Source organism: Sphaerodactylus townsendi, linkage group LG02 (genome assembly GCF_021028975.2).
Source record: "Sphaerodactylus townsendi isolate TG3544 linkage group LG02, MPM_Stown_v2.3, whole genome shotgun sequence".
NCBI classification, from domain to species: domain Eukaryota; kingdom Metazoa; phylum Chordata; class Lepidosauria; order Squamata; family Sphaerodactylidae; genus Sphaerodactylus; species Sphaerodactylus townsendi.
Window position 1 is genome coordinate 3,257,243 of NC_059426.1, and position 23,980 is coordinate 3,281,222.

At 45.6% G+C, this 23,980-nt stretch overlaps 1 protein-coding gene across 1 annotated transcript in view; it reads left to right on the forward strand.

Annotated features, from left to right (window-relative positions):
* Positions 1-23,980, forward strand: part of ERBB4 (erb-b2 receptor tyrosine kinase 4) — a 751,441-nt gene that overhangs the window by 284,059 nt on the left and 443,402 nt on the right. The window contains exon 2 of the mRNA XM_048483573.1: positions 23,515-23,666. Coding sequence (XP_048339530.1) covers positions 23,515-23,666 — 152 coding nt within the window. The remainder of the gene's footprint in view (positions 1-23,514; positions 23,667-23,980) is intronic.

A 23,980-nucleotide genomic window follows, 5' to 3' on the forward strand; every position in this document is an offset into this window, starting at 1 on the left:
ACGCAAAGCCCCCCCGGGCTGCTTGCAGGCACATAAAAGCTGGATCCCAAAGGCGTTTTAGTGTTGTTGCTATGGCATTCTTTGCTCCCGGACCAAAGCGATGTGCTGTGCACACTAAACAGGCGCTTGGTCCTCTACGAGGGTGCCAGCCTTTCAAAGGAGCGAGGGAAGAAAAACCCCTTCGTGCTTTGAAGCTGGGAAGCATAATTCAGCGAGGGCAGCCAGTGGTTTGGTCCCAAATATTGTGACAGATGTTGGAGAAGCTCCTCAGTGGATTAATGCTTTCTTGATGCATTCGCCCACATGTGTGCAAAAGGCTCTCTCTGTTTTGTGTGCGGTTATTCATCTCGTGGTTGGATTTCCCTTTCTCGTCCCTATCGGAAAACAAGAGTTGGACAAATCCATCACAAATTGTGCAACAGAGTCTTCCGTTGCTGATTGTGTCTGGGGCGGTGGGGGCAGAAATAAAAGGCCAGGACGCAGATCTTAGCGTGGCATAACCAGATGCAAAGCAGGAAACCCCTGGATACCTTGAAAAGTTTTGCAGAAGGATAACATTTGGCAGGTGGCCAGTTGTTGTATAAGGAGCGAGGAAACAGACCCGTCTGGGATCCCCTCTGCTGTGCGGCTCTGCCTGGCACAAAGGACCTCGGCTCGGCTCCTTTTGCGCCAGGGGGGTCTGTTGCGTGCCTCACTCTCTTATCCTCTGTGACGATGGCTTATTTAATGATCTGTTTTGTTGGCTTCTGGGAGCAAAGGAGAAAAATGATGCTCATGTAATGGCTTGCAGGCGCTTTTCAGCTGATGTGGTGGAAATACTTGTAAATCGCCTCCTGTAATTACCTAGCAACCACAAAATATCTTCATTCTCCCCCTCATTGTGAAGGGAAATGCAACTGGCCAAGGGAAGCAGTAAGTGGAATCAGCGCCTGGCGCTGGATGGCATTTGGGCCTAATTGTGCTCGGGAAACAGCAGCTGAGGCTTCCGAGAGTTAAAGCGGACAGGCAGGTGTAACCTCAGCTTGTGGGTTCTGTGGGGCAGTACTTGGAAGGAGTTGCAAAGAACCAAATTTAAACAACAAAATGGTTTACTTTTCTTTACAATTAACACTTTTAAAACATCAACATTTAACGTTACAATTCAAGGTCCTGTTCAGGTTGCATTTCAAGTCCTTCTATTTACAGTCTACTGATATTGCCAAGTCCAAATTCTTCTTTGCAAGTTGGCTGGCTCCTGAAGACTCCAAGGGCTTGATGAACAGGTTGCAACATGATGAAGGTCTCCAGGAGAACTCTCACCCATTACAACCACAAAAGAAAACCCTGAAACAATAAACTCCAACATTTACAACACAGCAAAAACAACAACTACCTTCCCAGTAGTTCCCAACAATACTGCAATTACCTTAACGAGGTGTTAAGGGCTTATAGAAATCAAGGTCCGAGTCTGGTAGCCTTGTCTTCTGCAAAGAGCTCTTGCAGCCTTTCTGCTGCTCTGAGTCTCCACCCCCTTACTGGGTCAACCCATTCTGGGCCAACCCATTCTGGGCATGGGGGTTACACAGGCAGGCAGGCAAGCAGGCAATTGAATCTTGAGCGCTAGGTTGGGTATCAGAGCAGGATACTGCAGAATCAGGGTTGCGAATTTCCAGGTCTTGGCTGGAGATTGCAACAGGCAACAGAGATCAGTTCCCTTGGAGAACTGTTTGGTGTGGGTTTCCCGGGCTGCGTGGCCCTGGGGGTCTGGTAGATCTTGTTCCTAGCGTTTCGCCTGCATCTGTGGCTGGCATCTTCAGAGGTGTATCACAGAGGGAAGTCTGTTACACACTGTGTCAGTGAGAAGGGAATGTTTAGTGGGGCATATATTGTCCATATCCCAGGGTGGGGAACCACAAACACCGAGGCAATTACAAGAAGGAAGAGACTCTAAGAATTAACAAAACTTGGCTACCAGTACTTAAAAACAGCAGAATCAGAGGCCAAGGGCATGCTAGGTTCATGGACAATGGACTCCACTCAGACACAGGATCTGCACTGACTAATACTGTTGCTGCTTCAGGGAATGCAAATGCGAATACGAATGTAAATGGATTGAAAACCCCACCCACCATAGAATGCAGTCAACCACACCTTTGCCTACAAGTTCCACCCAAACACTTACTGATTAGTTCTCCATCCTGGGACATGGACAATATATACAACAATATCTACATTTCCCAACCTTATATTGGTCGCCCTTCTCCAGGTTGTTGAGCTTCACAAGCTAATTCTTGGGGAGTGCTTTGTACTAAATTTCATCAGCATTTAAGTGTTTTTTTGTATCTGTATCTTATTGACGGAGCCAGCAGTCTTCCCGTGGGGAGGGTTTTTTAACAATGGGGTTGCTGGGCGCCTTGAATCTTGAATTTTGAACTTGTGAATCTGACTTTAAATCTGTTTTAATCGCTGTTTTAAAAGGGATTTAATAACTTATTTGTATTGAAGTTTAATTGTTTAGTTCGCTGTGCTTAGTTGTATTATGATTTAATTTTGTTGTACACCGCCCAGTGCCCTTGTGGATAGGGCGGTATATAAAACTAAGCAATCAATCAATCAATCAATCAATCAATCAATAAAGTGGTTTTTTGTGGGAAAAGGGCCACCCGCTTTTCTGAAAATGTGCCCAGATCAGACTCGATGCCTCTCAGCAACAAATGGAAATATCGAAATGCAAACTGAATATAAACTGTCCAAAACAGGCAACTAAAGGTCAATTTCACTTACCATTTTTGTGCAATCCCTGCCAGCAACGGTTCAAGTGGCCGACTGAAACGGTTCTGGAGCAGTTTTACAGGACGATGTCCCATTGCCAGACAACCAGGAAGACAAAACCGAGCGGCAGCCTGCCCATTTGGCACCAGGGTTGCCTTCTCCAGGTTGGGGACTTTCTGGAGATTTGGGGGAGAAGGTTGGGGAGGGCAGGTTATAAATCCATAGAGGGTCACTCTTCAAAGCAGCCATTTTGTCCAGGGCAACTATCTGCTCATGTGGCGACCACTTGTAATCCAGGAGATATGGTTGATGGCAAACCTGTTTACCATCTTGCTTTCGCTTTATGACTGGTTGTTAGACAAGCAGTGGGTGAGCCTGTTTCTTCCCTGGATCTGTTAAAGATATGAGAGCCGTTTTGATAATGATGATGATGAAGAAGAAGAAGAATTAGATTTATATCCCTCTTTCTCTCCTATAGGAGACTCAAAGGGGTTTACAAACTCCTTTCCCTTCCTCCCCCCAACAAACACCCTGTGGGGCTGAGAGAGCTCAGAAGAACTGTGACTACTAGCTCAAGGCCACCCAGCTGGCATGCGTTGGAATGCACAGGCTAATCTTAATTCCCCAGATAAGCCTCCACAGCTCAAGTGGCAGAGCAGGGAATCAAACCCGGTTCCTCCAGATCAGAGTGCACCTGCTCTTAACCACTATGCCACTGCTGCTCCACTGTTTTGGCCTCTGCACATGGCTTCTCTAAGGCCTCTTCCGCACATGCAGGATAATGCTCTTTCAATCCACTTTCACAACAGTTTGCAAGTGGATTTTGCTATTTCGCACAGTGGCCAATTCCCACGGTCGATTAATCGCGTGATACTCACGTGAAAGATCAAGGATTCAGGAAGAACTCCTCCCTGCCTGATCAACAAACAAGGATTCATCCTGGTTCTGGCACTCATTCTCCCCCTTATCCTGTGTCTTTGCTGAACCTGATTCGATCCAGTTTGGAGGGGAGGATCGGGGGTCTAATCTTGGTTCAAATTTCCCACCGTGGAGCATGACGCAAATGCCTTACAACCAATCAGGCCACGCAGTACTGTTCTCGCAAGAGCATGAGAGAACGACAACCAACCAGAAACTTGGGCGGGGGAGACATGCTGACGTGCTAACATCATAACATCAGCACATTTTTGCGGGAGAACAAAAAAAGGTCCCGCCTTAACACGGCACGACAGCCAATCAGGAGAGACCCACCAAGCCGATCGTGTGGTAGTGGGGATTGTTACATTTCTTAAATCCGAGATAGGCTGAGATGTCTTTACTGGAAACATGCTGCGGTGGGGAGGTTGAAGCCTCGATGAAAAGGTGCAGTTTATTTTCAAACTTGGTTTGATCTAGATTGAATTTCCTGGTGGGGATTCGGCCTGTAAATCCAGCTTCAAAGTGCATTGGAAGTGGATTGAAAGTGCATTATTCTGCATGTGCATAAGTGTATGCCTTAGTGGAGATTTGAATCCAGATCATTTCCACTTAGTAGTTTATTTAATGAATTAATTTAAAAGACACAAGGGTGGGTTGATTAATGGTGTCCACCGTTCTGGGGGTGCTTTTCATTTCAGCGCAATGATTTGTCCATAAAGAACTGTCATTTGCTTGATGAAGGTATATGGGTGGCTTTCTTGTACTGTAGATTCTCACACTTTCTAAAGCATTGAGTGAGAAGTAGAAGCATTCATAGCTGGTGCTTTGAATGAGAAAATATATCCTATCTGAAGTATTGTGATAAATACGTATTCACTTCTGTGTAGCTTGATATCAGGCAATATTTGTTCACCAGAACATAAAAGCATATTTAATAGGAACGTCTTTTCAACTGACAGTTTACAATTTTATTTACCGGTACACTTTTTTCTTATGATTCTGTCTCTCTCTACCTGTATCAGAAGGATGTGGTAGAATAGACTGTGCCAATACAGGTTGGACAGGTCATGTCTGAATGCTTGCTCAGGTATAAAATTCCCCACAGCTGGGAAAAGTACATCAGGAAGAGAGAGTCTAAATCAGCTCTTTGCCTGCTATGCTGCTTTTGTGTTTGTGAGACAATTAAAAAAATCAGTGTAGGAAACTACTCTGCAACAGGATTCAGCAACGTAATATGTGCCCACAGTTTGCAGCGGCATTCTAGCTCAGGGGCCCCCAGCCTCTTTTGTGCTTGCAAGCTCCTTTTGAATTCTACCATGATGTGGCGGCCACACCAACTGACAGGCTGCCACAAAAGCCCTTTGGCAAGTGGTGAAATCGGCCACAAAATGGCTGCCACACTTCAGTGCTGCCCAAGCAGTGTTTTTTCCAAAAAAACCTCCAATGGCCAATCAGAAGTCTTTTTGGGCAGCTGCCTCAACTGACCGTGCTCACTTTCTAGAAGCACTTGGTGTTTTTAGGAAACCAGGAAAAAGTGTCATGGCTGCCATGTTTCCCACCGGTGCCACACTGGGGACACATGTTCTAGCCCCCCACACAGTGCATAGATAAAGTGTTTTACTGAGGTGGTCAAATTTTGGACTTGTATTCCTTCAAATGGAGTTGGCACCAGTGGTGGGATCCCGCAGATTCGCACCACTTCAGCAGAACCGGTTGTTAAAATGGTGCTTGTCAGTTGTTTAATTATTTTAATTCCCACCACCGGAACCAGTTAAGTTATTTGAATCCCACCACTGGTTGACACCAATGGGGGCCATACATAGAAGACAAGCCCATGTGGCGGAGAGGCTCTTGCCCAGTCTTCCCAAAATCCTTGTTTTCTATACTCAAAAAGTTACTGTTGTGATCCAGGCTGCCTTTAAATATTCCTCCCCCCGCCCCCACATCAACCCGAAGCTCATCAAACAGCTTTTTGGCACCTGTTCAATGAATCCTCCTACCTAACCAATGATTTAATTGCTGTTTTTAGGTTTTGTATGTGTTTTAAACTCTGGTCTAAATAGTTTTAATGATGCGCGTTGAGGGATGATGGTAAAGGTTTTAAAATGTGATTTCATTATGTATATTTTAGATTGTTAGCTTCCTTGGTAGGCCTTAGGGTTGCCAGCTCTGCGTTGGGTATGATGCTATAGGGCAGTGGTGGCGAACCTTTGGCACTCCAGATGTTATGGACTACAATTCCCATCAGACCCTGCCAGCATGGCCAATTGGCAGGGGCTGATGGGAATTGTAGTCCATAACATCTGGAGTGCCAAAGGTTCGCCACCACGGCTATAGGGCCCACTGTTCAAAGTAGCCATTTCCTTCAGAGGAACTTATCTGTATCATTTGGAAATCAATTGTAATTCCAGGATATCTTCAGATCCACCTATTGTCCTTTATAAGGGTAGGAAAGAGGGATACAAATTTTGTAAATAAATAAAAATAGAATAAGTACTCTCAGTTAGCCACCCGTTGGGGCAACTTGCTCTGGGCTGATTTTAATCATTGATACGGGCACAGGTCCAGTACGCCCACGACAGGGCCCTGCGTCACCCTCCTCCTGCCAGATGCCCTGGGGCCTCCTCATGAAATCTTGTACTAAGATAACTTCTGCTGAGATCCTCCGTGCAGATCCTCACAAATGACCCTATTATTAGCATCCTCCACTGCGTTGTGGTCCCCCCACCAGTGGAATGGCTTGAACCATTTCTTTGATCTTATGCAAGTTGTTCCAGCTTCACAGCAAGGCCTCGCAGAGAGCCAGATGATAGCGCAGATGGCGGATGACAAAATCTGGCAAGGTTTGACGAGTGGAAATTGCTTGCTCTAATTGCTTGTCAAGTCCAGTACCTACGTTAGAGTTAAGGACTTAAGCTCAGGGCAAAACAACACAAGAACACAATGTGGAGAAGGCTGGTTCAGAAGGAGAGGGCAGCTCATTTATCCCTCGCCTTAGGTAGAAATCTGGTTTCTGCAGAGGCTAAAGAGCTTGTAACTACTTGCACAGATGATGTGGACTTTGGCATAGTTTCACACTGATGCGGAATTTATACTGGGCAATTGTTTGACGGCGGGCAGTAATGCAGCAAGGGATCCAGTGACCAAAAAAGAAATCAGATATACAGACCTACAGTCTGTCTGTCTTGCTGCCTATGTAGTCATTGCTAATCTCTGACTGGTATTTTTTGATGATGGTCCTTCTGTTCTGAACTGTACCAGACCAGGTCCATAGAATTCCAGGCGGCTTCTGAAACTGCCAAGGCCAAAGGAGGGATGATCTCAAGGTGGGTCCCAAAGCTAAGGATCTGGGAATCAGGTATCACTGCTGACCCATTCATTCGTGGCTCCCTAACGTGCTGCCCATCGGCACCATGGGGCTTGGCAAATGGCACTTTTCCTGGTGCCTGCCAAATATGTATAGAGAGTGGGTGGGGCCAGGTTGGCCTTTTCCTAACAAGGCTCTTGATTGGCCACTGGAGATTTGATTGACTGCAGATTTCTGAAAACACTGCTGTGGCAGCAGCTACCCCTACAGCCCAAGGATCTTCTCTGTGTGTCTGAAAGTAAACTAAAGTGGATTCCACCCGGGGCAAATATAGTGGGTGTAGAGGGCAATCCACACTGTTGGTGGGGGGACTCTGCACAGGTCCCTTCGCCAAAATGAGTTCGCCCCATTTTATTTCCCTCCACCTGGGATTTTCAAAAATGGCTAAACCAGCACTTCTTTTGCAAAATCCCGGGTTGGAGCCACTCCTGCGCAAACAGCCAGGAAGGAGGTGCTCTGTTTCCCTTGCTTCCACCGTGCCATCCACAGTCAGGGAGACTATACCTGCCGCAGCATTTTGTTCATTAGTGGCCTGCTGCTGCAGGGAGGTCCCCTTTTCTTTTTCTTTTCTTTTGTGTGTTGGACATGTGCAGCTATGCAGGTTCAGCCGATGGGATTGTGGGATAATCGGCATGGCTGCGGGAGTTCATTTCCGTATGCCTGTGCAGGTACACATGTTGCAGAAAATAGAAATAAGAGAAGCTTCTCTGTGGGGCTTTCCGCACTACAGAAGGGAGCTAAGGTCGACTTGGTTCCCTTCAGTGGGGGGCGATTCCAGGCTGTCCACACAGCAACTTACTTGGCCCCCTGGAACCGAGCTAAGTGGGCGGGATCATCTTGGTGCCTGTTTCGCTCCTCAATCGTGATTGGAGCTTGTGTTACCATGGGAAACGGGAGCGTTCTTTTTTTTTACAGTTTACAGTTTACAGTTACATGCCCGCCACGACCCTCCCGTTCTGCGCATGACACAAAAGCGGTGCCTGATTGGTTGAACGGATGAGGTGTCGTTTCGATGCGTCCGCACTTTGAAGCTTCGAAGCGGTATCGACCTTGTTCCAGCAGAAAGGTGCAGTTCATAACTGTGACAGGGATGTCGCAGTTCTGAGGGGGGAGGGGGAACTGAGACAAAACAACGTTGAGCTCAGTTGCAGTGCGGATACACTGAGGTGAACCTAGATAGAAACCAGTACAACTCTGTCAGTGCGGAAAGCCCCTGAGTGAAGGCACGAAAGCAACCCAGATTGTTTCCCTAGGCTCTAGTTGCTGCCTGCGCAGCACGCATGTGAGTGAGATAAAGGAAAATGGGTTCCTTTATAGACTGCAACCCATTATACATTTGCTGTGTGGAATCCATCTGTGGCAGCCATTTTGTGGCAGGCTCTGCCTCTTGTGGGAGCCATTTTGTGGAAGCTACTTTGTGAGAGGCATTTTGTGGCTGTGCCCACCACACTGTATCACTTTTCCCCATGTTCCCGCTACTTCCACCTCATCAAGTCTTCGCTCATAATTAGGATCAAATCAAGGACAACTGGTCCTTTTGTTCTCTTCTTCTGAAAGGGGAAGTTGTTAGCAAGGAATGTCAGGAATTTATTGGACATTCTGTGCACAGTGAAATTTGGGTAAAATCTTTCATTATTACTAACTCTTGATCACCAAGACATTTGTAATTTCAGAACAATCTTATCCGCAGTCTCCAGTTTGGCAGCCTATAGTCAGTTTCAACCACTGTATTATTTTTGGGGTTTCATATGGTTGTTGTTGTTGTTTACCCTTTGATGGTTTCAGACTCTTTTTTTCATCAAAGAACTGGTGAATTGAGAACTTCAGGCCTGCCATGCGTGCTGACCTCCTTCATTTAGAAACGAAGATGGTCCACCACGTGGCAGATGAAGTTACAATTCTACTTAGTTCTTTTTGTTGAAAAGGGTATAGTCTGATATTATCAGATCCTGGAAGCTAAGCAGGGTTGGTTTTGGTTAGTAGTTGGATGGGAGACTGTCCAGAGTGCAGGGCTGCTACGCTATGGCAAACCACCTCTGTTGGTTTCTCGCCTTGAAAACCGTAGGGCAGCGGTGGCAAACCTTTGGCACTCCAGATGTTATGGACTACAAATCCCATCAGCCCCTGCCAGCATGGCCAACTGGCCATGCTGGTAGGGGCTGATGGGAATTGTAGTCCATAACATCTGGAGTGCCAAAGGTTCGCCACCACGGCCCTAGGGTCACCATTTGTTGTTGGTCCTTCTGCTTCTCTCTTCCATCTGTTCTGTTGGAACAAGTTGGTGTACTCCTCTGAAGTCATACTTAAGAATTCAGGTTCATCCTGTTATTTTCCACATTCTGAAAATTAGCGGATAGACTTTAAAAGCCAAGCATGGGTTCATTATAAAGCGGCACCCTTTGCAACCTCCAAAATGAAAAATGGCCGTGACCCTTTCTCACTTTTAAAATTGCAACTCACCTGTTCTCTGGAATATTAACAAGCTTGTTATAATTTCTATTGAAATATTAGAAGAGCTGGAAAACAGGAAAGCGACCGGAGCAATAAAGAGTGTGAAACAAACCAAAACACTGACCTTGCAAACAATATCCCAGTACAAAAAGGAGATGGTCACAGGATGTGTTGTTGGCTTTTTAAAGGATTTGGCACAGAAGAGAGAAAGACTGTCAGGTTTCCAAAGATTATTTTAAAGTGAGCAAATAGCGTACCTCGCACTGGCAGAAAGGCGCAGGACCTTCAAGTCAGCACTGTTCTGTGTGGCAAATCCATTTCACACAACTTTCAGACACCCCAAAACATTGACTGTGGCCATGCCCAGATGCATCTTTCTTCAGTGAACGCTGGTAATCTGCTTGCTTGGTTTAATGGAAGGAAACGGCTGCAGCTTCCAGTAAACCAGGGAACTCCTCCGATTCTCTCCTGCGAGATCACTGGCGCTAAACTGTCTTTACTGCTGCTCACATCAGGAGGCCATCTTTTGGGAGCTGAAAGAAAGAAAATTAGCATCCGATTCGAAATCTGAGAATTGGCCCCTCCCGAGATTTTTGAGACAGAAGTGAATGTGAGGGTCCTGACCCAGCCAGCCCAGGAGAGAGGCCTTCTGGGTACACTGCCAGGCCCTGAGAAAGAGGCGAAGGGCTGGCCCTGCAAAATAGACAACCGCCCTTTTCCGGGACTGCTATTGCGAGATCCAAGGGTGGTTATAGTTGATGGAGGCCAGGCGAGGCATCTCTCTTGCCTAGCAGCTGACTGGTGTCTGTCGAGAGCAAATGCACCATTTATTCCATGATTTGGATCCCTGAAGGGAGTCTCTTGCTTACACCAAAGTACATGAGAGCCAGTGTGGTGTAGTGTGGTGTAGTGGTTAGAGTTCCAAACTAGGATCAGGGAAACCCCAGATTCGAATCTTCACTTTACATTGAAAGCTTTCTAGGTGAGTTCAGGCCAGCCACGCCCTCTCAGCCTCTGGGCATGGCCGCATTCAATGTTTTGGGGTGTGTGAAAGTTGTGTTAAATGGATTTGTGTGAAATGGACAGAGTTTGTGAAATGGACAGAGCCCTTTGGGGCGGTATAAAAGTCCAAAGTAACAAACAAACAAACAAACAAGCAAACAAACAAACAAACAAATAAGAATTTGCGACCCTACCCCCAAAGGGTTGTTATGAGGATAAAAGGGAGGAGAGGAGAACAATGTAAGTCACTTGGGGAAATTGAGACAATCGATGTAGTTATAAGGGGGCAGGAGAAACAGGAGCAGATGTCCCAGTGTGGGACCGAGACTTTCTCTACCTTGGTGACCTGTGTCTGATCAAAAGTACTGTCTCTTTAAGCTCTTCGTGATCGGTGGGAGAGTAGAGTTTCCCCCCCTTTGAGCCCTCGCATTCCTCAGTTGGAGATCCTGCAGGGTTCTGAGCACAGCAGTGTTAGAACAGTGGAACGACAATCTCAGCTTTCACTCAGTTTTCACTGTTTGTGCTCTGGATCTTCCAAATCATTACTTGCTGCAAATGTAACCGAACCTCAATGGACCAACTATTTCTCGATTCTCCTTCATGACCCCGCTAGTATATCTGATATATGGGAGAAACTGGACGGGGACAACATTCCGTCGTGGCCATCCCCTACACTAGAGGACACACATCATCTAATTCATCTTCTAAAGAAAAACAAGGCCCCAGGTCCGGACGGGATTCCTGGTGAAGTATTCTTGGAACACACTGACTGGTGGGCCCAGTCAAGTGTGTTCTCCTTTTAGTCAAGTTGTTCTTCATTGATCAGCATGGAACTATTCCCAAAAATTGGCTCTCATCAATTATTGTTAACCATAAGAAAGAACTAAACGAGCGCTAGAGAACTTCAGAATCAACTTTCAGCTTGCCATCAATTTTAGGGAAACTCTATGCAAAATATCTTGAGAGCAAACTAAGGACATGGCAAATTAAAAACAGGTCCAGAACAGGGTGGATTCAGAGCCGGGAAATCTACAACTGACCACTGTCTTACTCTCTCTTTCCTTGTGGATAAATATATAAATCAAGGACAAAAGAAACTATATGTAAGAACATAAGAACATAAGAACAAGCCAGCTGGATCAGACCAGAGTCCATCTAGTCCAGCTCTCTGCTACTCGCAGTGGCCCACCAGGTGCCTTGGGGAGCTCACATGCAGGATGTGAAAGCAATGGCCTTCATGCTGTTGCCCCTTTGTTAACCCGGATCTGTTAAGGCATTTGCAATCTCAGATCAAAGAGGATCAAGATTGGTAGCCAGAGATCGACTTCTCCTCCATAATTCTGTCCAAGTCCCTTTTAAAGCTATCCAGGTAGCCTTTCTGGATCTGAGTAATGCCTTTGATAGTGTCTCCAGGACTCTTCTCTGGTCCAAACTAGACCAAATGGACATGGATCCTCGTTTATTCATGCTAATTTGGAAACTGTACAGAAACTGTACTCCTGCCAGGTAAAACTGAATCATTCGGGCTCACTCTCCAACAAAAATACCTACCTCAAGAGGATTCAAACAGGGGTGCTGCGGTTGGCCTTTCATCTAATCTAACTTATATAAATGGCCTCCTCGCGAAGACCATCTCCCCAATATCCACACCGAAAGCAGGAGGCCATCCTACCCATTGTCATTGTATGCCGATGATACTGCCATTCTATCGCAAAACCAAGGTCTTATGAGATATTTAAAAGCTCTTCAACTACTGTGGATTTAAAATGAATTAAAGATTAATTCTTTTGCAAAAATCCAAAATATTGTCATATGCTTCAATGCCGAATATTTGGTGCTGTGGGGGGTTTTGTTGACAGATTTAGTATTCTCTCCTGACGCTTTCGCTTCGCAGGATCCTCTGAAGATCCTCTGAAGATGCCAGCCACAGATGCAGGCGAAACGTCAGGAGAGAATGCTGCTAGAACACGGCCATACAGCCCGGAAACCACACAGCACCCAAACATCCAAAATAGTAGTTTTCTCAACTAGCTGGAAACAGATGACATGGAAAATCAATAACATCCATCTTAATCAGGTTAAATCTTTCAAATACTTAGGTCTAAATTTCCAATCCAATTCCCAGTGGTCATTACAAAGATCTTGTTCCAATACTTCCGGGAAAAGGCTGCTATCAGGTATTGTCCAATTCTATTATGGGAAGGGTTTTCAATCCATCATTGCTGCCCTGAAGATTTTCCAAGCAAAGGTGATTCCAAAGATTCTTTACGGGGATCCCCATATGGATTAATGCTTTCAATTCTGAAATTGATCTAATTCAAGCTTCATTTTTGAGAAGAGTAATGGGAGTCCCCAACAGTATCACCTTTACCACTCTGTGCCTTGAATGTGGACTGACTACAGTTGAAACCATAGCTTGGATCTCCACAATAAAATTCTGGCTCAAGATTCATTTTAGATCCAAGGATGACGACATTACCGTACATCTACTCAAAGATAACTACGTCTCCAACTGGTCCAAGGCAATTACCAACAAAATCAGGAGTATTGGAATAGATCTAACTGTCCTTCAAAAGAGCAATGAGAACTTTATTTTCTGCCAAATTAAAGACAGAAAGACCATGAACGCCAGACTCTCTGCTCATCAAAAATTCCAGTCTGTTCTCCTCGGGCCTTGGGCATCTTTCCTAAGTATGGAGCTATAGCCAATTACCTAGCATCTACTTTACCTGTTGCTCAGCGTCGGGCATTTATGTTAGCCCCATTTAATAGTTTTCCTTCAGCCTCTACCAACGGAGGGTAATCATCAAATTCCAAAGAAACAACAAAGATATGCTGTCGCTGTGGCTCTATTGACTCTTTCTTACTCCATGTCCTTCCTTAGAGTTGCAGTGGGAGAACCTTTTATAATTTCCAGATATTATGGATTACATTTCTTATCAGTTTCTGCCAGCATGGCCAATTGGCCATGCTGGGAGGGGCTGATGGGAATTGTAGTCCATAACATCTGGAGTGCCAAAGGTTCTCCACCACTGTCCTAGAGTGCCAAATAAATGCAGATGCCTTAGATTAATCCACCTTTATTGGCGGCGAGGAAAATTTCTAACCCTACTGTCATCATACATTTTCTTCTTGGGGACTACAATGCTGAAACAACACGTATGGTAGCTCTATTCCTGACAGCTATTTTAAAGTGTTAACTCATTCCTGTTTTATTACTGCTAACTGCGTTTTTTATATTATGCCAGCACACTATAAGTATATCTACATGATTGTGCAAATGTTTCCCTGCACCAATTAACTTGTCTCTTATATATATATATATATATGAGCTTGTATTGTTTTTGATTTTATGCCAATAAAGGCGTGATTGATTGATTGTGCTCTGCGCAAAGTGCCCTTTTCTGTGGGGTCCCTGTTGCCAAAGTAGTCGTTGCCATTTGTGTCCTGCAGGTGTGTGACCCACGGCCACAGTGATGAAGCCACATGCCCTGTCATCTGAACTATGGGTGACATGGTTGGGGTTTTATAGTGCTCTTTGGAAGGCTGTAACTAGCTCCTCTGGAGGATAGTGGTTGGGGGCAGACTTGCATTTTGGAGGGCTGTGATTGGTTGCAGACTTGCATTTCTCCTTCTGTGGGTCTTTGTGAGATGTTTTAGAGATTCACGGGGGCTTTCGGCTGTGTAAGGCTGTGCCAGTGATGGGGGCAAGTGTGGAGCGGAAAGATTTAGGAACTTGACTTGCATCCTGCTCTTCCCACATTCACATCCTGGATGGTGCCCAGTTCTCCACTGGTTTACATCTCCAAGAAATATTGGCATGGGAATTAGTCATCAGCCCCCTCCCTCTCAAGACAGGGGTTTGGCCCGGGCTGTAGAAGGATTACATTTTCATAGAATCATAGAATCATGGAGTTGGAAGAGACCCCAAGGGCCATCAAGTCCCACCCCCTGCAATGCAGGAACACACAATCAGAGCACTCCCGACATATGCTGATCCAGCCTTTGTTTAAAAACCTCCAAAGAAGGAGACTCCATTTTGTGAGACTTCATAATACATTTTGTGAGACTTCATTCTGCATACCAGCAATACACCTTTTATTTATTCCTTGAAGACTGCATAGCAGTGTTTTGTTTGTTTGAACCAAACGATTTAAGTTAATAAAGACCTACCAGGGAAAAACAGCCGATCAACACATTAGTTTTGTGTTCAGAAGGGAGGCCGCGGGTTGTTAAATGGGAATGAGAGAGAGAATTTACCAGTCTCTTCTCCTAAATGGACTTCTGCAATCAATGGGCTTGATCGGGTAAGCATGGCCTTGCGTATGTATAGTCTGATTGTCAAATCGATTTTCAAATGAACGTTGTGCTGTGCTCTACCGAGACAAATACAAATTATGCATCTTTCCTGGATCCCCAATAAGGACAGCGTGAGAGAGAACACCGGCGTCAGTGATTGTAGAAGTTTTGGTTTTGTTGTGCTTGGAACAACCGGATGAAGCACAGGCCACAGCGTGAAGTACAAACTTCAAGCTTTTTCAAAATCCAGGCCAGAAGAAGTTGCATTCCTGGACCTAATCCTGAGCTGTAACTTGGATGCTGTTATTTTGAAGAAGAAGAAGAAGAAGAAGAAGAAGAAGAAGAAGAAGAAGAAGAAGAAGAAGAAGAAGAAGAAGAAGAAGAGGAGGAGGAGGAGGAGGAGGAGGAGGAGGAGTTTGGATTTATATCCCCCCTTTCTCTCCTGCAGGAGACTCAAAGGGGCTGACAATCTCCTTGCCCTTCACCCCTCACAACAAACACCCTGTGAGGTAGGTAGGGCTGAGAGAGCTCCGAGAAGCTGTGACTAGCCCAAGGTCACCCAGCTGGCGTGTGTGGGAGTGTATAGGCTAATCTGAATTCCCCAGAGAAGCCTCCACAGCTCAGGCGGCAGAGCTGGGAATCAAACCCGGTTCCTCCAGGTTAGATACACGAGCTCTTAACCTCCTGCGCCACTGCTGCTCCTCTGCCTTTCTCTCCTTGCTCCATTGAAAGGGGGTCTCAACCAGAACACTCCTCTCAGTGGAGGGGAAGACACAATTGTGGTTGAGAAAAGCGGGGTATCAATCCAAATTCTTCTTCTTTGTTCAGGAAAGGGGGCAGGGGCCGAGCTCTTTGATCTCCACTTGAGTCTGAAAATTGGAACCAGATCCCTGACCTCTAAAAACGCCCTTGTTTAATCTTGAGGCAAATCGAGGTCACCTCAGCCTTCCAGAAGAGGAAAGGTGTCATGGCGCAGCTAGATCTCCCCAGATCTCACAAGCTAAGCAAGGATTGGTACTCGGATGGGAGACTCCCAAGGAAGACCATGGCAAACCACCTCTGCTTCTCTCTTGCCTTGAAGGTCCCTTGCTGGGTCACTGGAAGCCAGCTATGACTTGGTAGCACTTCCTCACATCTGCGTTGGCCATGAGTATCTGCCTGCCTATAAAAGTACATTTGCTACGTGAAACACATTCCTTTTTCCATTCAACTTACCCTTCCTGAACCTCCAGTAGAATTTGAGGGGCCGTTTTTTTGCTACTTTTACATTTTCCATGGCGTGAAATGCCATTATGTTCCTTTCCTCAGAATCAGGGAGAACCTGGTCTTTCCACTCAGATCTTGAAAGAGAAGCAACGCACTTTATTGTAGCTCCAAAAGGCATCGGGACGTGCTGCAGGAAGATGCTTTCTAAAACATACAATAGCCGTCTTGCAGGGAACGTTAATGACTCTGACCTCCGGTGGGGACTCTGACACTGTTCTTGACTCAGTCAGAACTCCTTTGTAATTATAAATAGGACCGGTGTTTTCACAGCACTGCAGGGGATCATGTTCACGTGGCTGGTTATGCCTTCCAGGAGTTTTTTTGTGTGGGGGGAAAAAAGGCAGTAATTGTGTTGGTTTTCTTTGTCTGTCGACTTTCGTAGGCATAGAGAAGACCTCCTTTGCTCCAGATAAGAGTTCAGGGTCCACACCAGAGAAGAGAGGTTCCAAATTCTGCCTCGCTGACAACTTGTTACCGGGGTTTTTCTTGGCGACGCAGCCTGAAAAGGGCAAGAGAATTCCTTCCCAATGATTTGCTCTTTCGCTGGTGTTTTACTCCAGAGAGTGGTGAAGTGTAGGCCGGAAGGGGGCTGCATGCCGGGTATCTTATTCTGAAGGGGGCTTTGGCTGTGGAAAGCTTGTGCTGGAACAAATGTGTCTTTTTCTTTTAAAAGATCCTTAATGGGGAAATCAAATCATGCAGCGTTTCCCCTTGAAGTAAACTTTTTAGTGAGTGAAGAAGATGAAAAAGAGTTTGGATTTATACCCCATCTTTCTCTCATGCAAGGAGACTCAAAGGCCCCTTCCACACACGCAAAATAATGCGTTTTCAAACCACTTTCACAACTGTTTGCAAGTGGATTTTGCCATTCCGCACAGCTTCAAAGAGCACTGAAAGCAGTTTGAAAGTGCATTATTCTGCATGTGCGGAATGAGCCAAAGCGATTTACAAGCTCCCTTCCCCTTCCCTTCCCTTCCCCTCCCCACAGCAGACACCTTGTAATGTAGGTGGGGCTGAGAGAGTTCTGAGAGGACTGTGAACTAGCCCAAGGTCACCCAGCAGGCTTCATGTGTAACAGCAGGGATATAAATCCAGCTCACCAGATAAGACCGCCACTCATGTGGAGGAGTGGGGAATCAAACCCCATTCTCTAGACTAGAATCCATTGCTCTTAACCACTACACTATCCTGTGGTGGGAGATTGTAGGTAAAAACTGCATGATGTACAAGATTTAAATGAATTAAACTCTCTTTTTTTGGGGGGGGGGGGTTAATTTAGGATGCAAACGAGATCAGGGCCCATGGCAAATCTTGGAAAAAAGAATTTGGAAAGAGGAACCCCCAGGGACATCTTCCATTAAAAGTACCTCGTGGGGGGTGAGATAAGAGCCCTTCTGGCCGAGACCCTGGGGAGCCGCTGCAGGACTCTCCGTGACTGTGGCGGGCCAGTCGATGGGGCAGCAGTCAGGAAATAGGCTGAGGTGTTGCTGGAATCCCTTAACTCATCCCTTTGAACATTCGTTGGCTTATTTATTTATTCTGATTTGATATCCTGCCCTCCCTGACCTTAGCTGTGCTCAGGGCGGCTAACATGCATAATTAAACAATCACACAATTTAAATAAACAGCCGTTAAAAACATATTATAAAATACCAATGATAGCGGTTCAGATACAAGTCACCTGCCCATATAAACCCCAGTTTCACCCAGTCTCATAGATCTGGGTGTGATCCTGTGGTCAAAAATACTATAAGAAAAAGGGGTGCACGATGGCTGGGAGTTTCTTAAAAGTGAGATCTTGAGGGCACAATTTCAAACAGTTCCACTGAGGAGGAAAATTGGGAGGTGTCTCAGGAAACCAGGATGGCTGTCTAAAGACCTTTCAGCTGAGCTAAGATTTAAAAAGGACACGTACAAGAAATGGAAAAGGGGGGAAATCACCAAAGAGGAATTCAAACAAATAAGCAGGATGTGTAGAGAGAAAGTCAGACAAGCTAAAGCTCACAATGAGCTGAGGCTTGCCAGAGAGGTTAAAAACAACAATAACAAAAAAGGCTTTTTTGGTTACATCTGTAGCAAAAGGAAGAAAAATGATAGGATAGAGTCACTGCATGGAGGAGATGGCAAAATACTAACAGGGGATAGAGAAAAGACAGAACTACTCAACCCCTTCTTTGCCTCAATCTTTTCCCAAAAAGGAAACACTGCACATCCAGGAGAAAAGGAAACAGAAGATACAGTAGGAGAAATGTAGCACAAAATAAATAAAGAGGTAGTGCAGGAATACCTAGCTACTTTAAACGAATTCAAATCTCCAGGGCCTGATGAACTGCATCTCAGGGTATTAAAAGAACTGGCAGAAGTAATCTCAGAACGACTTGCTATAATCTTTGAGAACTCCTGGAGAAATCCCAGTGGACTGGAGAAGAGCTAATGTTATCCCCATCTTCAACGAGGGGAAAAAGGAGGACCCTAATAATTACCGTCCAGTCAGCCTGACATTGATACCAGGGAAGATTCTGGAGCAGATCATTAGACAGACAGTCTGCCAGCACTTAGAAGGGAATACTGTGATCACAGAAAGTCAGCATGGGTTTCTGAAAAACAAGTCATGCTAGACCAGTCTTACCTCTTTTTTTGATAAAGTGATGAGCTTGGTAGGCCAAGGAATGCTGCGGATGTAGCATACCTGGATTTTAGTAAAGCTCTTGACAAGGTGCCCCATAATATTCTCACAAGTAAGCTAGTAAAATGTGGACTAGACAATTCTACTATTAGATGGATTTCTAATTAGTTGTCTGATCGAACTCAAAGGATGCTCATCAATGGCTCATCTTCACACTGGAAAGAAGTGACTTGTGGGGTGCCAAAGGGTTCTGTCCTGGGCCCAACGCTATTCAATATTTTTATCAACGACTAGGATAATGGAATAGAGGACCTGCTAATAAAATTTGCAGATGACACCAAATTAGGAGAGGTAGCTAATATTCCAAAGGACAGAGTCAGAATACAACATGACCTAGACAGATTAGACAGCTGGGCCAAGACAAAAAAAAATGATTTTCAACAGAGATTAATGTAAGATACTACACTTAGGCAGAAAAAATGAAATGCACAGATTTAGGATGGGTGACATCTGGTTTGACAACACTACATGCGAAATGGATCTGTGAGTCTTAGTAGACCATAAACGAAATATGAGTCAGCAGTGTGATGTGGCGGCCAAGAAAGCCAATGCGATTCTGGGTTGTATCAATAGGAGTATAGTGTCAAGACTGAGGGATGTAATTGTACCTCTCTATTCTGCATTGGTTAGACCTCACCTGGAATATTGTGTACAGTTCTGGGCACCGCAGTTCAGGAGGGATATTGACCGGCTGGAGTGGGTCCAGAGGAGGGCAACCAAAATGGTAAAGGGTCTGGAGTCCATGCCCTACTAAGAAAGGCTTAGGAAGCTGGGGATGTTCAGAGAAGCTTAAGTTAAGGGGTGACATGATAGCCATGTTTAAATGTTTGAAGGGATGTCATGTCAAAGAGGGAGCAAGCTTGTTTTCTGCTGCCTCGGAGGCTAGGACATGGAGTAATGGATTCAAGGTGAAGGAAAAGAGATTCCACCTAAACATTAGAAAGAACTTCCTGACCGTCAGGGTTGTTCGACAGTGGAATTCACTGCCTCGGAGAGTGGTGGAGTCTCCTTCTTTGGAGGTTTTTAAACAGAGGCAGGATCAGCATATGTCGGGAGTGCTTTGATTGTGTGTTCCTGCATTGCAGGGGGTTGGACTTGATGGCCCTTGGGGTCTCTTCCAACTCTATGATTGTGTGGGGGGATGTAAATGTTGGGGTTCTATGATCTTATGTGATTCTATGATCTTATGTGTGTGAAAAGGGGGGATGTAAATGTTGGGGTCAACAGATTTCAAGCAGGTCTGCATCGGCCTCAGTTGTATGCTCAGTGGAATATTTTGGTCTTGCAAACTCAGCAGAATTGCTGGATATGTGGGAGAGTTCTGATCTCCGCCAGCTGCGCAGTCCACCAAGTAGGTTCATTGGCTGAGTGGCACCTTGAAGGTACAGGTAGCAATCAAAAGTTGGAGAATGTATTGTCGAAGGCTTTCATTGCCGGATTCAACTGGTTGTGGTGGGTTTTCTGGGCTGTGTGGCCGTGGTCTGGTGGATCTTGTTCCTAACATTTCACACACGGTTACATACTTCCCTCTGTGATACAGCTCTGAAGATGCCGGCCACAGATGCAGGCGAAACATTAGGAACAAGATCCACCAGACCACGGCCACACAGCCCGGAAAACCCACCAGAACCAGCCTCTAATCTACTTTGCAGAAAGGATCTGAATTCCGGTGCTAGTCTGCGGGAGGAGCTGTTGCTCAGATTCCTGGGGGCGCGTGCCTGGCTCCGTGCCGTGGATGCGGCTGTGGCCGTTCTCTTTTCCCCAAATGGTTTTGGGCTATTAGCCAGAGTCAACGTGGGATCATGTGACGTTGAATCTTCCACTGTATGATTTATATAGAGCGATAAAGCTGGATCCAGGCCTGAGGAACTTAGCATTTGTTGACAGAACTAAGATAGTGCCATTTTTTTTAATTAAAGAACTCTAACCAAGGCAAAATTCTTCTTGCTGGCAATTACTTTTAAGGGCGAGTCATATTTTTCGTGATGGGGCTGAGAATGAAACTTGGGAATAATAATTTAAAAGGGTTAATTTGAACTCCAAAAATGAAGTAGATATAAAAATAATTATGGTCCAATAATAGAGGAATGATTCAGTGTGGCCTGGAGTGTGGCCAGTGAGTCAACTGTTAAAAGGGAAGTCACCGTCCTGCCTTCCATAGTGGGGGTTTGGGCTGTTTGGCGGGCTTCTTTGCTCATCCACATTTTGAGTAGGCAAAAGCTTGCATCAGACAGCGGAGCTTTTGATGACCCAGTGCCGAGAGGTGCCAAGTCCAGGTGGGGAAATCCCGGGACGTTTAGGGATGGAGTTTACGGCAGGGGATGTCATGCCTGGAGTGCACTTTCTACAGCAGCCACTGTCTGCAGGGGGACGACTCTCGGCCGTCCGGAAATCTGTTGAACTTCCTGGAGATCAGCAGACCCCCACCTGAAGGCTAGAAACCCCAGCACTGCTCTGAGTGACTTCTTAGCACCTTCCTGGGAAGCATGCCCTACACACACACACACACATACACACCGCCCACATACATGGAACTCACTTCATGTGTCTGATGGGGGGGGCTCTCAGCCCCAAAAGCTCCTCTTTGAGTAAATCTTCTAGTATTTCAGGCGCTTCAAGATTCCTTTGGGCTTTCACTGTATCCTGCATTCAAATCTGGCCCCGTTGATTTCAGCATCACGGGCCAGTGGCCCTAACACCGTGCACTTTAATCAAATCATGTAGAGGGAAAGGGACGTTTGCTGACTCCTGCCCCACAGCGGGTGATTACCAGCTCATGAGCGTGGAGTCTTCACATTTATTTATTTGTTTGTTTGTTTCTTTTGTCTATAGTCCACCTTTGTCAGTGAAACTCAAGGTGGGTTATGCAGCACAGAGACTGTTACAAGCAATACAAGGAGGCTTGTAAGGAGCTACATAGTAGGGCCAGGATTACAGACATTTGAACAAGCATAGAATACTAGGCACAGTACAGAGATGTAGTACATGATGTGACACATGATACAATGCAGAAAAATTGTTATTTCACCTGTCGAGAATGGACAGCGCCATGGCAAGACGTGCAGCACGCAGGTGTGTCCTGTGCATAATGCTGCACTCTGCAGTCCATTTTTCTGCATGGAGCACCTCCCTGAAGCATTCTGCTATTGTCCAGCCTGGATGCTCCTGATACTGTAACCTCAGCTTGTGGGTTCTGTGGGGCAGAACTTGGAATGAGTTTGCAACAACAATTTTTAAAAACAAAATGGTTTACTTTCTTAACATATAACATCAACATTTAACATCACACTTCAAGGTCCTGTTCAGGTTGCATTTTCAAGTCCTTATATTTACAGTCTACTGATACTGCCAAGTCCAATTCTTCTTTGCAAGTGGGTTGGCTCCTGAAGACTCCAAGGGCTTGATGAACAGGATTCAACATGATGAAGGTTTCCAGGAGAACTCTCACCCAGTACAACCACAAAAAGAAACCCTGAAACAATAAACTCCAACATTTACAACATAGCAAAAATAAACAACTACCTTCCCAGTAGTTCCCAACAACATTGCAGTTACCTTAACAAGGTGTTAAGGGCTTATACAAATCAAGGTCCGAGTCTGGTAGCCTTGTCTCCTCCAAACCACATGAGCTCTGCAGCCTTCTCCTGCTTTGGGTCTCCACCCCTTTCTGGGTCAACCCATTCTGAGCATGGGGGTTACAATAGCAGGGAGGGAGTCTGCGCATGCAGAGTTGGTGCTCACATGCCACTGATTGTTCCTAAGCAGGGCCGGCGTCCGTGCCCTCTAGGCCCATAGATTTCAGAGTTCCTCAGCTGTGGTTATTGTGTGCAGATGTTCCTCATCAAGATTTAAGACACACTTTTTGGGCAATCCCTTTAACCTTCCCTCCAGAACAAACACTGCATCTGCCTTTGCTTCTTCTTGGGAGTTCAAAATTGTGTTGGTGCCACTGGGGACTATGCAGTGCGACTGCTGGGCCTTTTGCGCATGGAGGGTGTGCTGACTGCTGGACTTCTGAGTGCCGTCATAAGTATCTCACGGCAGGACTGGAGACTATGGAGGTCAGGAGACTGCCTCGGGCAGGTCAGAAATGCCCCATGTGCCTTTAATCAGCAGCTGTTACATACTTTTTGTTGGGATCCACTCTAGGTTCCCGTTGCCAGCAGCACCTAAGTAATTTTGGGAAAGCTTGCTTGAAGTAACAGCAGCAGCTTCTTTCTTTCAAAAGCGGAGAAGGAGAGGGCGTAGAAAACATTAAATTATTTGGGCTTAGTTTGGGCTTAGTTTGGTATTTGACGGTTTCTTCTACCACCATTTTGATTATAGATTATATTTGTTCAGTACTGAAGGGTTGTGAATTATGGTCAGTTTTATTCAATTCAATTCAGTCCATTTTATATGGATATAGATCAGGGGTAGGGAACCTGCGGCTCTCCAGATGTTCAGGAACTACAATTCCCATCAGCCCCTACCAGCATGGCCAATTGGCCATGCTGACAGAGGCTGATGGGAATTGTAGTTCCTGAACATCTGGAGAGCCGCAGGTTCCCTACCCCTGATATAGACAGACAGACCAACCAATAGCTAGCTAGATATCTGTTGAAGGGAGCTCTTGGAAGCTCATCCTCCGAAAATCTTGTCTGTCTCTAAGGTGCTCCTGGACTTGGATCTTGCTGATCTTCTTTAGACCAACACGGTCAAGTTCCTGGTCCTGTTTTGGTTTCTGTGTTTGATTTGTATTCTAATCTATCCCCTCATCTTTTTTTCCCCCCAGTTTGTGCGGGCACAGAGAACAAGCTGAGCTCTCTGTCTGACCTCGATCAGCAATATCGTGCATTGCGCAAATACTACGAGAACTGTGAGGTGGTCATGGGCAACCTTGAAATCACCAGCATCGAACACAATAGAGACCTCTCCTTTTTACGAGTAAGTAGCCCTTCAGTTCCTCTGAAATCCTTCTGAGCTGCTTAATAGATTGGCAAATGGAGGCTATGTGCAGTTGATAGCTTTATCAAGACTTGAAGATGGTTTTATAGAACCAGGGTGGAACGTGTGGTCGTTAAGTGTGTCCAGTAATGCCCTCAGTTTAGACTTTTGCTTTTGCTTTGAGCTGTACCCCATAAAAGCCTAAGCAAGCCTCTAGGCATGTGAAAAAGGTTTTGCCATACATGACCTGTTTTGATGTAACTGTGGCAGTCATTGCTTGGGTCCTGGAATATTATTATCACATGTCTCTGATT